General features: G+C 44.2%; 2 protein-coding genes across 3 annotated transcripts in view; both read right to left on the reverse strand.

Moving 5' to 3' along the window:
- Positions 1-20659, reverse strand: part of TBC1D22A (TBC1 domain family member 22A) — a 2393943-nt gene that overhangs the window by 880735 nt on the left and 1492549 nt on the right. The gene's annotated exons all lie outside the window — the stretch shown is intronic.
- LOC144784354 (uncharacterized) overlaps positions 1023-20659 on the reverse strand; it is a 55816-nt gene continuing 36179 nt past the window's right edge. The window contains exons 2-3 of the mRNA XM_078663470.1: positions 2082-2092; positions 1023-1064 (exon numbers count right to left, since the gene is read on the reverse strand). Of these exons, the coding sequence (XP_078519596.1) occupies positions 1023-1064; positions 2082-2092 (53 nt within the window). The remainder of the gene's footprint in view (positions 1065-2081; positions 2093-20659) is intronic.

Below are 20659 nucleotides of genomic sequence, written 5' to 3' on the forward strand. Positions count from 1 at the left end.
AGACGACAATTTTACGTTGTATAACTTTTTTTGAAATCCCTGTACTTGTCCTTTGAAAAGTTGAAACATAACTTGCACAGAAATAGAGAGTACAAAAAGTGCCTGCGTTTGGTGGTTGAGTTTTAAAAACGTTCATTCAAAGTTATTGAACACTGGATCAAAGATTACCATAAAGGAACTAATAGAGGTGGCTATAGTTTTTAAATTACAATTTTTTTTATCAGGGACAAGCATACCACTGGAAAACCTCAATAATGAATCGAACACAACATATATATTACATAATGTTGTGGATCTATCTAAACACTAAATACATTTTTTTTAAAACGTTACGGCTACCATTGGGAACTTAACCTCATTGTAAGAAGCATATATTTTTTTTGGGGGGTGGGTTAAGTTGAAGGTATATTTAAATGTAATTTGTCAGGTGAACTATTCACATTTGCACACCAGGGATGAGCACAGCGACTAGTCTGAAATTGCAAACGCAATTTGCGATACGACTTATGTAGTAACCTTTACGTATTGAAAATTGTGCATTCTCAGATGGTCATAAAATGACATGCCCTGCAAATATTAATTAGGCAGGACACAATTTGTGACCCCTGGTCAATGGTTGTGAATGCAGGGATAGAGGCCTGCAAGGGACAGCAGATCTCCATCCATGAATTTGGTTTGTTTGAGAACTATTTTCTTTATTATCACCTCTTGTGCTTTAAGGAGATCGGCAATACTTAAAAAAAACAAAGTGCTTCTGTTTGGAAGACGTGGAGGAAGGGAGACTTTGGTCCTCTGCCCCACTGCCTGCTCTGCCCCAGGCAGCTTCCCTTTTGAGAATCAGTTACTACCTCAACTCAGGTGGCAGTAAAGGATCAATGGTTTGCTCAGTTTAGGTAACAAACTACTGATTCATCCCTTCCCTATAAAGCATTCAAGTGGGTTTGGTGAATCAACACAATCATTTCTAGCACTATTTTGTGTTTTTGTAGAGAGTATATTCCTTGTTTTGGGTATTTATACCTTTATGGAATGTATGTCTTCTCTGAATTCTTGTATTCTGCGTTCTAGAATGTAATATGTGCATCATTCATTTTACTGCCTGATCTTTGCCTTGAACAGTCATGGGTTCCTTGTTAGGAATACATTTTCTTTGAATTCAACAAGTGACACTTGGACTTTCTTTTATTAGAAGATTGGCCTTACTACAGTTTTACATTTAAAGTTTAATTTCTAGAAGTGATAAGGGTGAATTAAAACAAATTTAACATGCAGAGTTTAATTTCTCCAGATTTTTTCTTTTCTTAAAATCTAATGTAAAGCTATTCACTATTAATATAGTTTAAATTGACATTGTAATATATGTCTGCGCACAAAACCATCAGTCAAAAGTTGTCGGACAATGTCAAATTCTTATGAAGGAATGTGGAATTTTATACCTATGTCAAAACAAGAAGAGAGGCAGGGAGAGTAGTGGGACACTCTTATACCCCAGTATGAATCAATAAACAAGACAAGAGTGTTCCATGGTAGTATTGAACCACCGTTAGGAGCAGGTAGACGACTTCACTTAAGGCGTTAAGGAAAGCCCTCACTCACCACCTAGTGATGACATGCTTCATCATCGGGCCCCACAAAAGAGACCTAGCGTCTCTTTTGTGTGCTTCAACGCCAGATCTACTGCGGAGCGGGTTGGTGGGTTAAGGCAGTGTTGTGCAAAAAAAATTACGTGAGTGGTGAATAGTTTTTATTTAAAAAAGTCAGTAGTGTATCAAAATTAACTTTATTATAATGATCACTAAGGACTTATGGATAAAAATTATGTGTAGGAAATTCGTCCACAGTTAATTAAGTGGTAGTTTCCTAATATCAGTCGACATGTTTCAGCCACGAAACTGTATGAATTTACCTGGCATTCATCAGGACTCAGTGTGTATTAAACCCTGGTGGTATGGACTCTCTAAGGCCCACCCTTACCTAGGGGCGTGAAAGTGAAAAATAACAAAAAAGTGAAAAGTGCAAAAAATTAGGAAGAAAATAGTGTCTTCCTAATTACTCCTGGTTTAGGAGGCTTCCAAACTTACGGTTTCTGCACCTGTGGGAAAAAGAATAACAAGGACAAACATGAAGGACAAAACATACAATGACTTGTGATGCTGATCACTTAATGTCAGTCCATTGTGCTCCAGTTGGTGGTTTCAGAGGCATTGTGTGGCAGAGTAACAATATAGTTAACACCACCATGGTCCCCAGATTTATAGAATGCTAGAGGTGGGTAGTGATGTGTACTATACGTGCTATATACAAACAATGCTATTCACAAAGGGATTTTATTTCAGAATCGCTATCAAACTAAAATGTAGGCGCGATCGCGCTAGCAGATTAAAAATTCTCACTTATTTGGTGTCAAGGATTCACACCATGGGTCACAGGAGGGGGGTGGGAGCGTAATTGGCACACCCTGCAAATTGCCAAAACAAAGGGAATGAACGTACAATCAGTCATACAGCTTTGGATTAGTACTTAGCTTAGCGACCTTACACTCCTTTTAACGTTTAACTGTGTTGTCCCTAACAACGACAACACCATCCCTCATTGGCCCATAAAAACCACGTGATGAAACGACGTCAAGCGACGTTTTTTGGCCCTCACCTATACTTTGATGTGGCCATGCCTTTGCACTGTCATCTCCTATTTGTATTAAAAGTCAGCAGAACTCCCGGGCTCCTTATTTGCGAACCGGCCCTACTCTGCATCACTCGATTGAGAAGGAATCACTCGACTTCTCACTCGGTTGTCCCTAACAACGACAACATCACCCCTCATTGGCTCATACAACCACGCGTCCTTGCGATGGTAAGCGCCGATTGGCCCACACCTATGCCTCGATGTGGCCCGACCGCGCCCACCCGGAAGCAGACTACCGCGAAATACTTACTTAACGCTCTCGCTGCCTCGCGCTCACATCTTCGGGGTCCAGTTGAGTGTTGATGCAGGTATACAACGGGTGCTGAGCGTCGAGGGCGTGAGTAAAAAAGGCAGAACCCTTCCATCGATTACTTTTGCACTTTTCACTTTTTTGTTATTTTTCACTTTCACGCCCCTAGGTAAGGGTGGGCCTTAGAGAGTCCATACCACCAGGGTTTAATACACACTGAGTCCTGATGAATGCCAGGTAAATTCATACCGTTTCGTGGCTGAAACATGTCGACTGATATTAGGAAACTACCACTTAATTAAATGTGGACGAATTTCCTACACATAATTTTTATCCATAAGTCCTTAGTGATCATTATAATAAAGTTAATTTTGATACACTACTGACTTTTTTTAATAAAAACCATTCACCACTCACTTAATTTTCTTTGCACAACGCTGCCTTAACCCACCAACCCGCTCCGCAGTAGATCTGGCGTTGAAGCACACAAAAGAGACGCTAGGTCTCTTTTGTGGGGCCCGATGATGAAGCATGTCATCACTAGGTGGTGAGTGAGGGCTTTCCTTAACGCCTTAGGTGAATTTTATACCTATTCATTTGTCTCTGCCAGCCATTTTCTGAGTTCTGCAGATTTATTTGTGAAATATATTACCTAGGGCTGTGGGGACAGTGATAGCCTACCCACCCACTTCGAGAGTTGTAGCAATTCCCAGAGGGAGACCGGATACTTTTAACTGAGAATAAATGGCTTTATTTAGCCGTAGGGACCATGACTGATAAGCAATGTATTTTTTTCCTTCTAAAGCAAAGAGGTTGAGATGTCATTAATGTAACTTTTGCCTTTACAGTTTACTCTAAACTGCGTGCACTACCTAGCTGCACCGGACTGGCTTCTTGGCGCGGGTATCTCAAGGGTTCAGGCTCCTCAGTATTCATGGCCCTGTGGTGGAAACAGGGAGCCAGCCAACTGACTCTCTCTGGAGCTTGTGGGCAGCTTTTCCATAAGTGGCACACTGCACACCCAGTTTTTTCTTTGCCATTCCAAGGTACACCATGTGCAGTCCAATCTTTAGCACAGCCTCTCTTTCCTGGGTGCAAGAAACAGCAGGATAGACCTTCTTTGGTCTTCTCTCCAGTACAGACATGATCTGAGGTTTGAGTGCCACTTTTATGCCCAGATCAAGCCTTTTGGGATGTGGCAACTAACTAGACAATAGGCTACCAGTTACCCTTCTGCCTGCTGATGATTTCCAGTGAAATGTGGTATCTAACTAGTATGCTTGAGAAACCTGAGGCTTTGCATTTCTGACCCCCTGGTCAGAGTAAGTGGACATAGTGCATTCACAATCATTTACCATCCATTATTTTATTTTGCTCTAACCTTAGAGTGTGACTACACGGGTCCCTCAGTCCCCCTTCCCATGGGGCAACTTAGTCCCTGACTTGGGATAAGAATGTGAGCTGGTCTCACAAAGCTTAAGGATTTCAAAAATGTATGTGCACCACGTTTGCAGTGACACGTGTTCTACATCCGCATGCGTAACTTTGTTAATATGCATGATCTATTTACTGTTATTTCTGATTCTTTAAACAAGCTTGAGCATCAGCCTTTTTGACACAATGTTAACCTTTATTTTACAGGTTTCATGAAACCCGAACTTTAGGTAGAAGTTGACATAGGTCACCCTACAAGGTGGTGGTATCTTAACCAGAAGACGTTAGATAGGAACCCCAGCTAGCTCATCCTGATGAATGCCACAGACCCTCCGGGCCAAAATGGCTGAAACATGTTGATGACACTGGTGGTGATGAAGTACTAGTTCCCCAAATTCCCCACACTTGATTTTTAACATCAATGTAAGCACCTAATAAATAAAAGTATTAGTGTGTTTAAATTGGTTTTTAACCTTTCACTTTATCAAGGGCCCCCACTTAGCTTTTAGAAGTGCCTCCCTGTCTCCAGGTGCAGGCCCGCTCTATACCAAATGCAGTTTCTAGAGACCGAGGACTGCCAATGATGAAGCATGACACATGGTGGTGAGTGAGGACAGTCCTTCACATTTATTGAGATGCCCAGCACCCCACTTAATCAAGTGTGGAGTGCAGTCCTTTGTGTATAGAATCAGAGATTTATTCAGGATCGCTTATTTTGTGTGTGCTTATCTAGCTAACACAGAATACACAATTCTGCCCACTCCCAACATGGCAGAACCCTCCCCTCGGTGTGTGGAGCTCCCTAACCCAAACTAAACTTCTGGCTATCTCGGAGCTACACTCCCTTTGCAAAACCAGGTTGACAACAGCTTACCTCTCTTTGGACGAGATACCAGCCTATTTGCTAACACAAAGGAGCAGCCCCCTTCCTGTGTGATAACAATTTGCCCTTTAAACATCGCTTCCCTTTGAAGGTCGTCTTTTTGGGCTCACACCCACTCTGGCCATCCCACCATCCTTCTCACGGCAGTTCCTTTGTTTTCATACCTGAGAGTCTTTCTCACCACTCCCCAGGAGGCCAGCAGGCTGTCTTGACAAAAGCAGCTTGTGCGTACCCATAAATGGCTACTGGAAACTTTGGGAAATAAGATGCAGTGCATGCTCAAGCAAGATGGAAGTAAAGCGGTGAGCTTTTCCGATGCAGCGGCCTTGACGACAAGCAGATCTGCCAGGAATTACCTTTTTGTTACATTTGGCCATATCCGATGGAAGTTTGACTCTTGCTGCTCTGCCGGTGAGCGTTTGTCCAGGGATGTGTCAAGGTTTCAGAGTTGTATATATGGAGGCAATGTCAGCTGCACGTCCTTCTCAGGTCTTAAGGTTTCTGTCTGCAACTTACTCTGGAAAGGGCGTAGCTGTATCTAAACATGATGAGGCTATTGGTAGATTTGTATTTGCTAAGATATAAATTGCAAAAGCTATTTTAAATCTTGTCAGTGTGTATGGTCCTACTGTAGATGACGCACGTTTTTGGGAAAACCTTAGTACTGAAGTTGTTAAACTTGGAAATGTTCCTTTTATTGTTGGAGGAGTTTTTAATCTCATAACAGGTCCTTCACTAGATAGGTATTCTGTACCTAAGTTGAATTCCTCCCAAAATGTTTCATACCTTTAAATCATTTCTCAAAATTACTAAATAATTCAATATTTCTAGAGCTCATTCTCCAACTAGGAAAAGCTTTACCTTTTTTATAATCTGAATTCATCTTACTCCTGAATTGATCACCACTTGGCTTCCAGAAGCCTATGCCAATCAATTGAATCTCCCCAAATACATACCAATGACATTTCTGACCATGGAATGGTCTCCTTTCTACTAAAAATTCAAACCCTTACATTCTCTTGATCTCGTAGGAGAATGAATGCTGACATACTTCCTCAAGATTAACATAAAAACAAATTACTAAATGCTATTACAAGCTTCATATGCTCAAGTTTGACACTTATACTTCTAACATGATTAGATGGGACTCATTCAAAGCCTTTAATAGAGGCATTGCTATTTCTATGATAGTTCATGAAAACAAATCATTTTATTTCAAACTCGCTAACCTGTAGAAAGACATCTCTAAAAACGAAAGACTGTTTATTTCTTCTGATAATTTAAACTATTACAACTTCATAAATTGAAATAGCAAACCGATCTAATAAATTACTTGCCAATTATTTAACTATCAAACATGACCAATTAGGTACACACTCAATTCAATCACATTTAGGACAAATTATAACAAACGCCAAAGATATATTGAATGCATTTCAAGAATATTATTCTGCTTTATACAGTAACCCGGGATGGTAGATTCTAAAATAATTAAAAGACTTCTTATTTTCATGTAATATGCCTACCCTTACTCGAGATGATAAAAACTTCTTAGATACTCCGCTTTCTTTATCTGAAATCCAGTCTGCCATTAACACCCTTAAATCTGCCAATCCCCTGGACCTGAAGGCATTCCCACTGAATTCTATAAGACCTTTATCATGAACTTAAAACCTTATTTCCTCACTCTTTTTTACAAATTTTGGAAACAATTGCTCTGTTTCTGGATTTCCTTTGATGCCCTAATTGAAGATTTTCCAAAACAAGACAAATATCCTAACATTATTTCTAAATGTAGACAAATCTGTCTACTTAACCAAGATTGCAAAATGTATGCCCAACTTCTCACTACAAGGTTATCTACAATTTTGATAAATTAATTGCTGCTGATCAAGTTAACTTCATGAAAAACAGATTGTCTGCTCATAATACTAGGTTAATACTCCATTCTTTTGCATCAAACTCATCTATAGATTCACCTACAGGATTATTAGCACTAGATGTAGCAAAAGCATTTCATAAAGTCAATTGCCAATTTCTATTAAAAGTTTTGAAAATATGCCATTGTGGGTTAACATTTATTAACATGATTTAATCTCTCTATGTATCCCATACTACTAAACGTTTAGTTCATTGAAATAGCTCTACCTAATTTTCCCTACATCAAGATACCAGGCAAGGCCGTTCTCTCTCTATTACTTTTCCTTCTTGCTATCAAACCTCTCCTTAACCCTATTAGGAACTCTATACAAAACAAATGTATTCATATTAACAATATCAGTCTTAAAACAGCAGCATATGCAGATGAAGTTTAGTTAGTTATTTCTGAACCAGAATCATCGCTTTATGTTATTTTAGATATAATCAACCATCACTCTACTGGGTCAAGTTACACCTTAAATATTAATTGTTTTCTGAAATGCCCATTGTACACCAGATATGATACATCATCATCAAAGTTTTTATTTCGGTTTTGCAGTACCATAAAAGAGACAAACTCATGAATCTTGGTTGACAATGTTCAGGGTAAAAGGTACTATAAAATACTCCATATACAGACTCTTAAGAATAAAAAGAGAGGAATAAAAATGGACAAATTGATGCAAATGTACAAGCACAGATAGGAAACAAAGCTAAACAAATCTCAATATTAAATGATTTTGTCTATCAGGACAAAGATAAAGTGCTTTTGCATTAATGAATATTGTTCATGTCTCATTTGCTGATGAGTGCGGCCCGATTACGCAACATCAGCCATTTTAAAAACCGTGCCCCAAGTCCCCAAAAAAAGAATAAAAAGCTCAAAATAGTGACATAAAAACCAATTATTTACAAGCCAAAATACTAGTGCAAAATACACACCCGACTGGGCTGATCATTATGATTTCAGTTTGTTTAATTTATGCCCGTTTAATTTATGCCCTTCTAATGGCCCAAAACTGGCCCCAAATGTTTGCAGTTGCACAAGCATAGAGTGGTCTCGCATCTGACTTTAAAATGCGAAGGGCATCTTTATGGCTGTGTGTCCCAAGTTGTCTACATACCAGAGTTAGCCAATTCCTACTAGGTCTGGCATAGGCAACACAAGTAAAAAAGACATGGCCTATTGTTTCATGAGGGCATGCACAGGAGGGACAGCTCTTGCGCTGTGATTTATTTGTCAGCCAGGAATTAGTGAAGGTGTTAATGGGTAGACAGCCAAGTCTGAACTGTGTGTACAATTTCCTGTCTACCGGCACGTTAATAAAATCAAGATAGCATTCTAGCTGGCTGATGGATTTCATGTCAGTAAAAACATCAGTTAGACAGCCATGACGGATTTCCAAGAAATTCTTCTGTTCTACCCATACCCAATACTGAGATTTTAATTGATCCCTAGAGTATGTGGGTGGGAGACCATCAAGCTCCTTAGGCACGCCTATGCCGGCCCGGATGGTGTCTATGTGTTTAATCCACCCAATTTTATGTTTTTTGCCCAAAGCAGAAACTTTGGTGAAAGCAGCGGCATAGGGGGCCAGGTCAGGGGTAGTGACCAGTCTATGCCAAAAGACAAAAGAGCAGTGGGCGTAAGCTCACCTGGTCATTAATAGACTTGACACCTAGGTTGTTTCAAGCGAAGTAGGGGGTGCTTTGGGGGAGTAATACCTAGCTCCTAAGGAATTTGTTTTCCACTGTTGAAAGAGTGTTAACATTTGTGGAACCCCACAGTTCAGCCCCGTAAAGCACACTACTCACTACATTGCAACTATACAGCTTGAGTGCGGGGGCTACAGACTTGGTATAAGAAAGGCAGTGCTCCCGCCGCAAGGTCCCAGTTAACTGGGAACCGTCCTGCCTAGATCAGAAGCGGTCGCTCCCCACGCTGCTCCCTGCTGCTAGAAGTGGTATCGTAGCGCTTCTGCCTGACTAATTCATTGCCTTAGTCGAATTGCGCACTGCCCGCTCTGCTCACTATAATTATTGATTGTGCCTCATGATATTGTGATCGTAGCGCTATAGTGATAGACTGCTCGGCATTAACTGCTAAATTGTGCACTGCTGGCTTTGCCTGCTAGAACTATTTGTACCTGTTTGTACCGGCGCCACTGGCCATTTATTTATTAGCGACTCCAGGTTGTGCCCCAATCTCGTCCTGTATCGCTTTTGGGCTTGCTGCCATTTTGTTTGTTGTTGTTGGTCCTCCCAGCCCGGCTCTCCACCCGGCTCCCGCCTCCCAGCTGCTCCTCCCTCCCACTAAAGTTAAGGCTCGACCCAATTGCATTAACGCTGTGACCGTCCTGCCTAGATCAGAAGCGGTCGCTTCCCACGCTGCTCCCTGCTGCTAGAAGTGGTATCGTAGCGCTTCTGCCTGACTAATTCATTGCCTTAGTCGAATTGCGCACTGCCCGCTCTGCTCACTATAATTATTGATTGTGCCTCATGATATTTTGATCGTAGCGCTATAGTGATAGACTGCTCGGCATTAACTGCTAAATTGTGCACTGCTCGCTTTGCCTGCTAGAACTATTTGTACCTGTTTGTACCGGCGCCACTGGCCATTTATTTATTAGCGACTCCAAGTTGTGCCCCAATCTCGTCCTGTATCGCTTTTAGGCTTGCTGCCATTTTGTTTGTTGTTGTTGGTCCTCCCAGCCCAACTCTCCACCCCGCTCCCGCCTCCCAGCTGCTCCTCCCTCGCCCCTCCACAATCCACATATGACAGATGCTTTTGCGCGCAGCGTTCACGCGCAGCGGTCGCACCCCATGCACGCCGAAGGTGCGCCCAAGGTAAGCCTGTCTGCCCCCGTCCGCGCCTGGATCACGCCCAGCGCCAGACCCCCTGGTCCCCGGAAATTCCATTCCGCCCGCATCACATATGACGCCGCAACCCTCTCAGCCCTTAACCCCGGCCGCACACCTCCATGCTACCAAGCTGCCCCAGGACACACCCACGGACCCTTCACCTGCCTCTCCTGCAAATCCGACTGCTTCAGAACCCACACCAAATCCACAAACTGCAAACCGAGCTCCAACACCAACCACCTAAACTGCATCCTGCTCAACACCCGCTCAGTCCACAGACACTCCATTGAACTCTGGAACCTACTCGTCACCACATCACCGGACGTCACCTTCCTTACAGAAACATGGATGAACGCTTCATCAGCACCCGACATCGCCATAGCCATCCCGGACGCCTACAAGATCATCCGAAAAGATCGCACCAACCAAACAGGAGGAGGCATCGCTATCGTCCATAAGAACACCATCCGCATCACGACCAGTTCCGACGACAACCTCACTTCCGCCGAACACCTTCACTTCCAGATTCACACAGACCCCAAAACCACACTCAGAGGTACCCTCATCTACAGACCACCAGGACCCCGCACACAATTCTGCGAAGATATCACTGACTTCATCAGCCCACATGCCCTCCCCTCCGAGAACTACATGCTACTAGGAGACCTCAACTTCCACCTGGAAAAGAACAACGACAACAACACCACCACCCTTCTGGACAACCTGGCCAATCTCGGACTCAAACAACTTGTTAGCACAGCCACCCACCTTGCCGGACACACGCTCGACCCTATCTTCACCTCCAGCAAGCACATCTCCTTCGATCACACCACAGCTCTCCATTGGACGGACCACAGCTGCGTTCACTTCAACTACAAAAAGACCACGACCCACAACCCCCAACAACCTATTCCCCGAAGAAATTGAAACAAAATCACCACCGACCAGCTCTTCACATCGCTTCACCAAAACCCCCCTGTCAAATCAGCGGACCCAAACCAAGCAGCCACTAACCTCACACAATGGATCACCCACAGCGCCGACGAACTAGCACCACTGAAAAACCATCCAATCAAGCAAGGTAACAAAAAAAAACCCTGGTTCAACGATGACCTTAAGAAATCCAAGAAGCTCTGTCGTACTCTCGAAAAAACCTGGAGAAAAAACCCAACCACTGACAACCTAGCCACCTTCAAGAACGCCACCCGCAAACACCACCAACTGATCAGATCCACCAAGAAATCAGCATTCAAAGATCGACTTGACAACAATACTCAGAACAGCAAGGAACTATTCAACATCGTCAAAGAATTTACAAACCCCGCCGCCGGCACCAACGACATCACTCCCTCCCAAAACCTCTGCGACTCTCTATCCTCCTTCTTCCGCAACAAAATCGCCGAAATACATAACAGCTTCAAAAACCAGTCCGAAGACCAGTCCACTCCACCTACCCCCGAACAAAAACCGCAATCTAGCAACCTCTGCTCCTGGAACCCAATCACCACCGAAGACACCATCCGACTGATGAACTCCATCCACTCAGGATCGCCAACCGACCCATGCCCCCACCACATTTTCAACAAAGCAGACTCCATCATTGCACCCCACCTCCGCGATGTCATCAACTGTTCCTTCAACTCCGCTACCTTCCCGGAAAACTGGAAACATGCCGAACTCAGCGCCCTTCTGAAGAAACCCACAGCAGACCCCACCGAACTTAAGAACTACCGCCCCATCTCGCTCCTAGCATTCCCCGCCAAAGTCATTGAGAAGGCCGTCAATAGTCTGCTCGCCGCCTTCCTCGAATCCAACAAATCCCTCGATCCTTCACAGTCCGGCTTCCGAGCCAAACACAGCACTGAAACCGCCCTCATCGCAGCAACAGACGACATCCGAACACTACTGGACAACGGAGAAACAGTTGCCCTCATCCTACTTGACCTATCCGCAGCCTTCGACACAGTCTGTCATAGCACCCTCATACAATGCCTCAACGACGTCGGAATACAAGAAAAAGCATTGGACTGGATCATCTCATTCCTCACCGGAAGAACCCAGAGAGTCCGCCTCCCCCCTTTTAAATCAGAAGCCACCAAAGTCATCTGCGGCGTACCACAAGGATCTTCACTCAGTCCCACCCTCTTCAACGTATACATGAGTCCCCTCGCATCCATCGCACGCCAACACAACCTCAACATCATCTCTTACGCAGACGACACCCAGCTGATCATCTCCCTCACCAAAGACCCTAACACCGCCAAAACCAATTGACACGAAGGAATGAAAGAAGTAGCCGAGTGGATGAAGAACAGCCGTCTTAAACTTAACTCGGACAAAACGGAAGTCCTCATCTTAGGGTCATTCCCCTCTGCCTGGGACGACTCATGGTGGCCACCGGCCCTGGGAACCGCACCCATACCTACGGACCACGCACGTAACCTGGGCTTCATCCTGGACTCCTCCCTCTCGATGACCAGACAAGTCAACGCCGTCTCATCATCATGTTTCAACATCCTATGCATGCTTAAAAAAATCTTCCGGTGGATCCCCACCGAAACAAGAAAGACGGTCACCCACGCACTGGTCACAAGTCGACTGGATTACGGAAACACCCTTTACGCCGGAACCACAACCAAACTACAGAAAAAACTCCAACGCATCCAAAACGCCTCAGCCAGACTCATTTTGGACATCCCTCTGCAAGCTCACATCTCCGGCCACCTGAGAGACCTCCACTGGCTCCCTGTCAACAAGAGAATAACGTTCCGTCTCCTCACCCATGCACACAAAGCCCTCTACGACCTAGGACCCGAATGCCTCAACACACGACTTTCCTTCTACACCCCTCCCGCCAACTACGATCGTCCAACCAAGCCCTCGCCACAATTCCGCGCATCCACAAATCCACCATGGGGGGAAGATCATTCTCCTACTTAGCGGCCAAAACCTGGAATTCCCTCCCCACCCACCTCCGCCTTACACAGAACCACCTCTCCTTCAGAAAACAACTAAAAACCTGGATATTCGATAAATAAAAAGCACCTCCCTCCCTCAAGCGCCTTGAGACCATCTGGGTGAGTAGTGCGCTATACAAATTTTGGAACTTGAACTTGAACTTGGAACATTTCAGGGATGTCTTCTCTAAGTGTTTATTCCATGCCATTCCCTCAGATAACTTGATTCCCAAGTACTCAAAAGAACCAACCCGCTCAAGCGGAACATTGTCTAGGACCAAGTCACCGTTAAAGGATTTGTGGGGATTTAGCATCATCAACTTGGTTTTAGTAGTGTTGATGACCAAACCCCACACATCACAAAAGGCCTTAAAATGATTTTAAAGTTTTGTAGGCCCATGGGGGTTTTGGACACCAAAAGGGTATCGTCCACAAACAACAATGTAGCTATTTTGTGATTTGTCAACGAGGGAGCGTTGGCCGGGATGGAACACAAGAGATAGGCCACCTGGTTTACATAGAGGTAAAAGAGGGTGGGGGCCAAGACACGCCCTTGGCGCAACCCCGCCAGATCTTGAATGGCTCGGTGGTTTGACCCTGGTTTCCCCACCTCACACAAGCAAAATTGTCCTCATGCAGCCTGATTAGTGGCTCTAGGATTTGCGAAGGCAAAGGTGAATCCCTGGGGACTAGGTCGAAAGCTGTTTTGAGATTTATAGAGGCAAGATATAAGCTGCTTTTACCCAGCACAACTACCTTCCGATACAGCAAAACCAGGCGGAACGCCTGATGAATGGTGCCGGTGTTCCTCCGAAAGCCCGCCTGGAGAGGAGAGATGTCATTCTCATCCATCCATGTCTGGATTTTAGCAAGGAGCGAATGGCAGAAGACCTTCTGGGCACAATCTATCACGCTAATTGGATGGTAGTTGGCGGGCTTCAACCTGTCCCCTTTCTTGGAAATGGGTATTACTTCTACCCCCTTCCAGGTGTCCGGAATACTCCCCTCGCCAACAATATCATTGGCTAATTTCATGAAACAGGTTGCTCAATTCTCCCTATCATCACGAAAGAGGTCGCCAGGGATGCCTTCAAGACAGGGGTACAAGTATACAAGTAGGAACACCTATATCGCGGAGCATCTGGGAGCTGTCATCGGTGTAACCACTGGAATATAAATCGCTAAAATGTTTGTGCCATTGTACGGCCGGAATGTTGTTTGCCAAGGGAGGTGTGCATTCGAAATTACTTTTAGACACAATGGTCCAAAAAACCCCACTGTAAGGATGGCCAACGGCCTCTCCTAGCTCTTCCCATCTTTTCTCATCCCATTCTTTTTTGGCTTTGGCCTGCGCCTGTTTATATTCCTTCCTAGCTTTGCGTATACAGGTTGGCTCGATATTCTTGATAGCAACAGTTAGTCTCCCTCTCAGGGCCCTGCACTCTTTATTATACCATGAATGTTTTCCCAGAGGCCTTCCCTGAGATAACCTGGTCTTGTTAATTGGGGTGTGGAAAAAGCAGGCCAGGCAATCAAAGAATTCTCTATGGAGGGTACTGCAACTGCTTTGTATAGGCGGATCCGTGGTCGCTGGTAATAGAGTCGCTAAATTCTTAGGTAGGCTGTCCTTAATCGATTGGATCTTTGTTTCATCCACCAGAACCACAGGCCTTTTAAGTCGGCACTTATCATTTGTGGGGATTAGCGTCCTCGTACTTAATAGTATTGGCTGCTCTCAATGTCACCCCAGGGGTTGTCAATGGACAGAATAAGGGGGTTATGATCACGGTCAGAGGACGGGAGTATGGCCATGTCCTGCACCGAGGGCGAAAGTGTTAGGGTGGTGGCCCAGCCCAGCCTCCTAAGGGCGATGACGGGCAAGAATGGGCCCGCCCTTGGCCCAGGCACGCCCAGGCATGTCCCGCGCTGCAGGAGCCCTGGTCCGCTTAAGATCACTTCCTGGCGTGATGTCCGGCCGGCAGCGGCAGCGTCCTTGCCGCTAGGGAGTCTGGGAGCTGTGGTTCCTGCTCCCAGGCAATGCGTCGCGGACTGGCCTCCTAGATCCCCTGGCGCTGGCAGTGGATGTGGATGCGGTGGAAATGCAGGCAAGATGAATATCGGCTCCTGTGCTGCGGGACCTCTGGTCTGCTTAAGAGTGCCTCCAGATGCAATGTCCGGCTGTCTGCGGCAGCGTCCCTGCCGCTAGGGAGCTGTGGTTCCTGCTCCCAGGCAACGCGGAGCGGCCTGACCTCCTGGACCCCCTGGCGCTGGCAGTGGATGTGGATGCGGTGGAAATGCAGGCAAGATGAATATCGGCTCCTGTGCTGCGGGAGCCCTGGCCTGCTTAAGAGCGCCTCCTGGTGCAATGTCCGGCTGTCGGCGGCAACGTCCTTGCAGCTAGGGAGCCTGGGAGCTGTGGTTCCTGCTCCCAGGCAACGCAGAGCAGACTAGCCTCCAGGACCCCTGGCGCTGGCAGTGGATGCAGCGGAAATGCAGGCAAGATTAATATCAGCTCAAAAATGATAAAACATTTTTTGATGTCCGCACAATTTTAAATACTTGGGTATTCTCTTTTCCAATACTCTACAATCTACTCTTGATCTTAATTGTGAATCTCTTATACACAAAGTTACCACTAAATTACATACTTGGTCATCACTGTACCTTACCTTATGTGGGAAAAGTCAATCAGTTAAAATGATTATTGTACCATAAACACTATATATTATCTATTTTACCTATCTATTTCCCTATCTCTTTTTACAAAAAACTAAAACAAATAATATCCCATTTTATCTCAAATGGAAAGGCCCTTATGATGTGTTATACATGCTTTGAATGCAATAATGCTGGTTTAAGATTACTCATTTTTGTAATCATCATACTGTTTTTATTTTATGATACGGTTCATATTGTTCTAAATACTGTGGGATCTTCTACTCCCCTATACGTAGAACTTGAGAAAGCTATAGTTCAACTTTTCCTCCTACAATCTATATAGGTTCTTTCTAATACCACGTCTTTTCCTACAACTTCTCCTATTATAAGTGCAACTAAACATGCTCTTATATTAGTTGATGCTTTATTTCCTAATACTATTCGTAAATCCAAATGAACTTCTTATGATCAAATTACCCCATAATATCACTTATTGGAGAAAATAAATAAATGCTGTTATTACTTCTTTATCAGAACTAACTCAAGATAATGCCTTCACTGATTTACAACAACCATTTGAGATACCTCATAGAGATTCTATTCTTACAGCTTTTCCTAAGATAATTCCAACTGTTCAAATCTCCTATATCGAAATGACACAAAACGGTAATAATTCTGGAGGTCACTTTACATCAAAAGTAACCAAGAGCATGTTGTCTCACAAATTATCCCACCTAAATCACCTTAGCACTTTCTGGAAAACTGAGTTGTCACTTATTCTCTTAAAACTTAGCAAAACATACTTTCACGTAATATATCTGTCTGGCTACCTGTTTTTTTTTTTTAATATCAATCAAATGTGTTTATCCTCTATGATTTTTTTATAGACTCATGCTAGATTGTTTAAAGGCCACTTAACGAATAAAAAGCAAATATATTGGCATTGCTAGGTTTACACTGGTTCTCTGAAACAATCATTATACAAATGTCCTGTTATTTTTTTTATTTTGGACTGGAATATGGAATATTATTTGTAAAAGTGTTCACATTTATCATACGTTATCATATGTAAATCATTTGCTATATCTTCTGCTAGATTTAACCTTTTTAATTTCTTCGGCAATGAAAATGTAAATAGGATGACTGACATAATTAAGATGGGAGACATCTTTGAGGGCCCTAGATTAAAATCCCCACAGTCACTGTTTCTGGGTAGAACCCTACAAAGCCAGCAGCATTTTTTATGTATGCCCAAATAAGAGCAATACTAGCGGATACCAAGGCAGACATAGAATTGTCAAAGGGGATAGCAAAGGATTAGCTTAAGGAGGATGTGGTCAACTTCTCCATTAGATTTTGGCAAAATATCCCCATATCCTACACGCTTAATAAATGCAAATTTAACAAAAGGAGGTGCACCAAACAAAGCACATTTAGTCCATTGTAATTTCTTTACTTTCTTCCTTTATTATGACATCGATACATGCACATAAAAACAGCCAATGCGTTTTGTTCTTCAGAAACAAAAGCTTTTGGAACTTCATCAGGGCTTTAAAAGGCAGAATGCAACTATACCGAGTTGTCCTGAATCGGAAATGAGATAGTCCTTTATAGCGGAGTGGTGCTCCAGATACTCCAAGTTTCCCACCTTATATAAAAGTTGGCAAATAAGCAGTCGAGATCGAATTAAAGGATTATTTACTCCTTGTGGTGTAGAGGCTCTCCAAGTAATAAGGTATACCACCTTGATAAGCAGCCCAAGACATTCCTTTGTGATGCCTGGAAGAGATCTCTTCATATAAGGTGGGAAACTTGGAGTATCTGGTGAGGTGCTATCTATCAGGTCCATCACCTTGCATTGCCTTTGGTTTAAAACACTTAATAGAAGCAGCAAGAAGTAAATGGATACAGCATATGGGGATTGATTTATGTAATCAACTATGGGAGAGGTATTTCAGCTCGAGCTTCTCTTTTCTCAGGGGCACAAACATTCAGTGTATGGCTTTTTCAATGGGTAGATACTTCACGTAACATCTCATGCTTTGAACATGATATTTCCCTGAATCATTCAGAGATGCCCAAGATGCAATTTGGAAGGAGACTGGCTCGTCATGTTTTGGTCTTTGTTAGACCTGGCATCATTGGCGTGAGTCTCCCTTCCATTTTGACGGATTGCCTCCTCTGTTTTGATATGTTTTTCCTGGTAATATGCTTTGGACACTGTGCCACTGCTATTCAGTGCAACAGTGCAAGTGCTCCCTATGTTAAATTGATGTACTAATTGGTGATTCCATGATTGTGTTATTTGATTTACCTGTCAGCCCCTAGTACAGTGCACCATGTGTGCCCAAGGCTTGTAAATCAAATGCTGCTGGTGGGCTTGCAGCACTAGTAGTGCTCCCACAGAAGCAACTTGAAAAGTGTATCTCAGGCCTGCCATTGCAAGGCCTGTGTGCAATCTAGTACTGCCATGTCGACTTGGCAAGTGCACCCACTTGCCAGTCCCTAAACCTTCCCTTTGCTTCATATTAGACAACCCTATGGTAGGCCCAAGGGCAGGGTGCATTGAAAGTATAAGGTAGGAAAGGCTCTGGTGTGTGTAGCATGTCCTAATAGTGAATTACAGCCATTTTCGTTTTTCACTATTGCAAGGCTACCTGTTCTCCATAGGCTAGAATGGGCAGTTAGATTGTTACATTCTTATAATCCTAACTGACTCAGGGAACATGGTAGAAATTCAAATTTAGTGTGCCTGGACTCAGAATAATAAAATACATCCTTCAGTAAAGTTGGTTTTAATATTCTGTGTTTGAACATACCACTTTTAGAAAGTAGGTATTTTCTTGCCTCACTGTACAGGCCTGCCTCTGCTAGGTTGTGTATTCCTTGTCTGGGTTTGTGAGTGACAGGGCTGGTGGATTCCAGGGGACAGGCTGGGGCAGCTCAGTGGTGAATGGAGAGATCTGCATCTAGATGGGAGGGAGGAGTTGCACCTGGGACCTGAATAGGGCTGGGCCTTCCCTCTACAATGCTGGCTCCACCTCCTGTGGCTTGTCTAATGTCTCTGCCCTGCACTGTGAAAGGAGAGAAGAAATCTTGCCAACAAAGTGCTCCAGAGCTGTGCCTTCCCTACCCTGTGCTGGCTCCACCTCCTGTGGGGCGGCTGATGTCTCTGCCCTGCACAGTGAAAGGAAGGAGAGAGTCATGTAAACAAATTGCTCAGGAACTGGTTTGGACTAGGCAGAGGCCTCTCTACCTTCAGAGACAAAGGGTTTTGGGGTATAAATATTGGGACCCTGATCCCAAGAGAAATAGATCACTTCTGGAACAAGAAACCTTTTGCCAAGGAGAAGAACCAAGGAAGCTGCAGGAGTTTGACTGCCCCTCTGCCAGTGTGCTGTTTGCTGGGTTGGCCTGCAGTGGTTGCTTCATTGCCAAGGAAAGGGGATGGAACTTTTTAAGGACTTTCATCATCTACAGACTATTCTCCAAGGGCTTGATCTGTGCTTGCCTCCTGCTGAAGTCTCAGGGACAAAGACTTCATCTCCAGCTCCCCCTGTGAATTTCCTTGCTGGGAATTCTATATACAGACATTTGCGTGTCGCTGGAAGCACGACGCCTCAAGAAGAAGCGTATCGCCGCCGCAGCTGAAATCATCGCATCGCCAGAGAAGCGAGCCTTCGCCGTATCTCCCTGGAAGCGTGTGTTCATCGAAGCTGCCTGCTGTCGCATCACCGGATAAGCGTGACGCCATCGAGAGAGTCGCCATCAATACATCAGAGAAGCGTGTTGCAGGGCCTGTCGCGGCTCCAAATTACAGAGTCGTCGCAAGGCTTCCAGGGCACCTACGCATCATCATCGCAGCGTCATTGCATTGTCGCATCAAGGGCGCCATCTTCTCGCATCGCAACCGGATCATCGCATTGCATCAAGGCGCCATCTTGTGCACCGCAACGAACCCACAGGCCCAGAATCTACGCATCACCTCTGCACCGGAAAGAATTATGACGCATCTCTGCGCAAGCATTGAGGCACGACGCATCATTTTCCCCGGATCACGGAACCGACGCATCTCCCCTTTTGCGAGCCTTTTGTGTACTTTGCGTTACACATCCAGGTACTTTTTTGAGAACTTTGTCGTATTTATCATCAACTTAAACTAAGTAACTTTTATCATCTCTAAAGCAATCTTAAGTGTGGTATTGTGGATTTTTGTCGTTTGTGGTCTTGTGTTTAAGTCTATATAAAGAATACTTATTTTTAGAATAACTGTATTGTGTCCATCTGTAGTGTTTTCACTGTATTACTGTGTATATTCACAAAGGCTTAACACACTGCCTCTGAGACAAGCCTGTCTGCTCGTGCCAAGCTACCAAGGGGGTGAGCAGGGGTTATCTAGGAGTGTAATCTCCTTATCCTCCCTTAGAAGTAAGGGTCCCTATTTGGACAAAGGTGAATACCATTGCCATATAGAGACCCCCAGATCTAACAGTCTTGTAGTTCCCTTCAACTTTTTTGGGTGAGAGTATTCAACGCAGCAAGCAGGTCATTCAAGAAAATGTTTACCTCTCACCAAAAATCGCCCTAATGTGTTTGGCAGATCATTATTCTCCTAAAATCCAGAAAGTCTAGAATTTCGATGTCATAGCAACATTTATTGTAAGGTCACTAAGTACCACTCATTGGAAGTCCTATGTAGGGCCCAGCTTCGAGCAATGGGAGATAAAAATGAGAAAGTTAGCCAAAGGAAAGCGTGGTACTATGCTAGAATAAATAGGGGTAGTATGTGTAAAGGAATTTGGAGAGGCTGGGTCTGCAATGAATAAAAGACAGATAGGGGTATAGGAGGGAGAAGGGCAGGCCTTTCTATTGTAATCAGCGAAGGACCAGCTGGGTTTGAGGGCCTGTCCCAAGAGGCGTTATGTTAAGCATGCACAGTCACTTTTAAGGGGGAAGGGCAGGGGGGAGTAGGAATTGGTAGAATGTATGGTGTTCAGGGGAGAAGAAAAG

The sequence above is a fragment of the Lissotriton helveticus genome, chromosome 1_1 (genome assembly GCF_964261635.1).
Source record: "Lissotriton helveticus chromosome 1_1, aLisHel1.1, whole genome shotgun sequence".
NCBI lineage: Eukaryota > Metazoa > Chordata > Amphibia > Caudata > Salamandridae > Lissotriton > Lissotriton helveticus.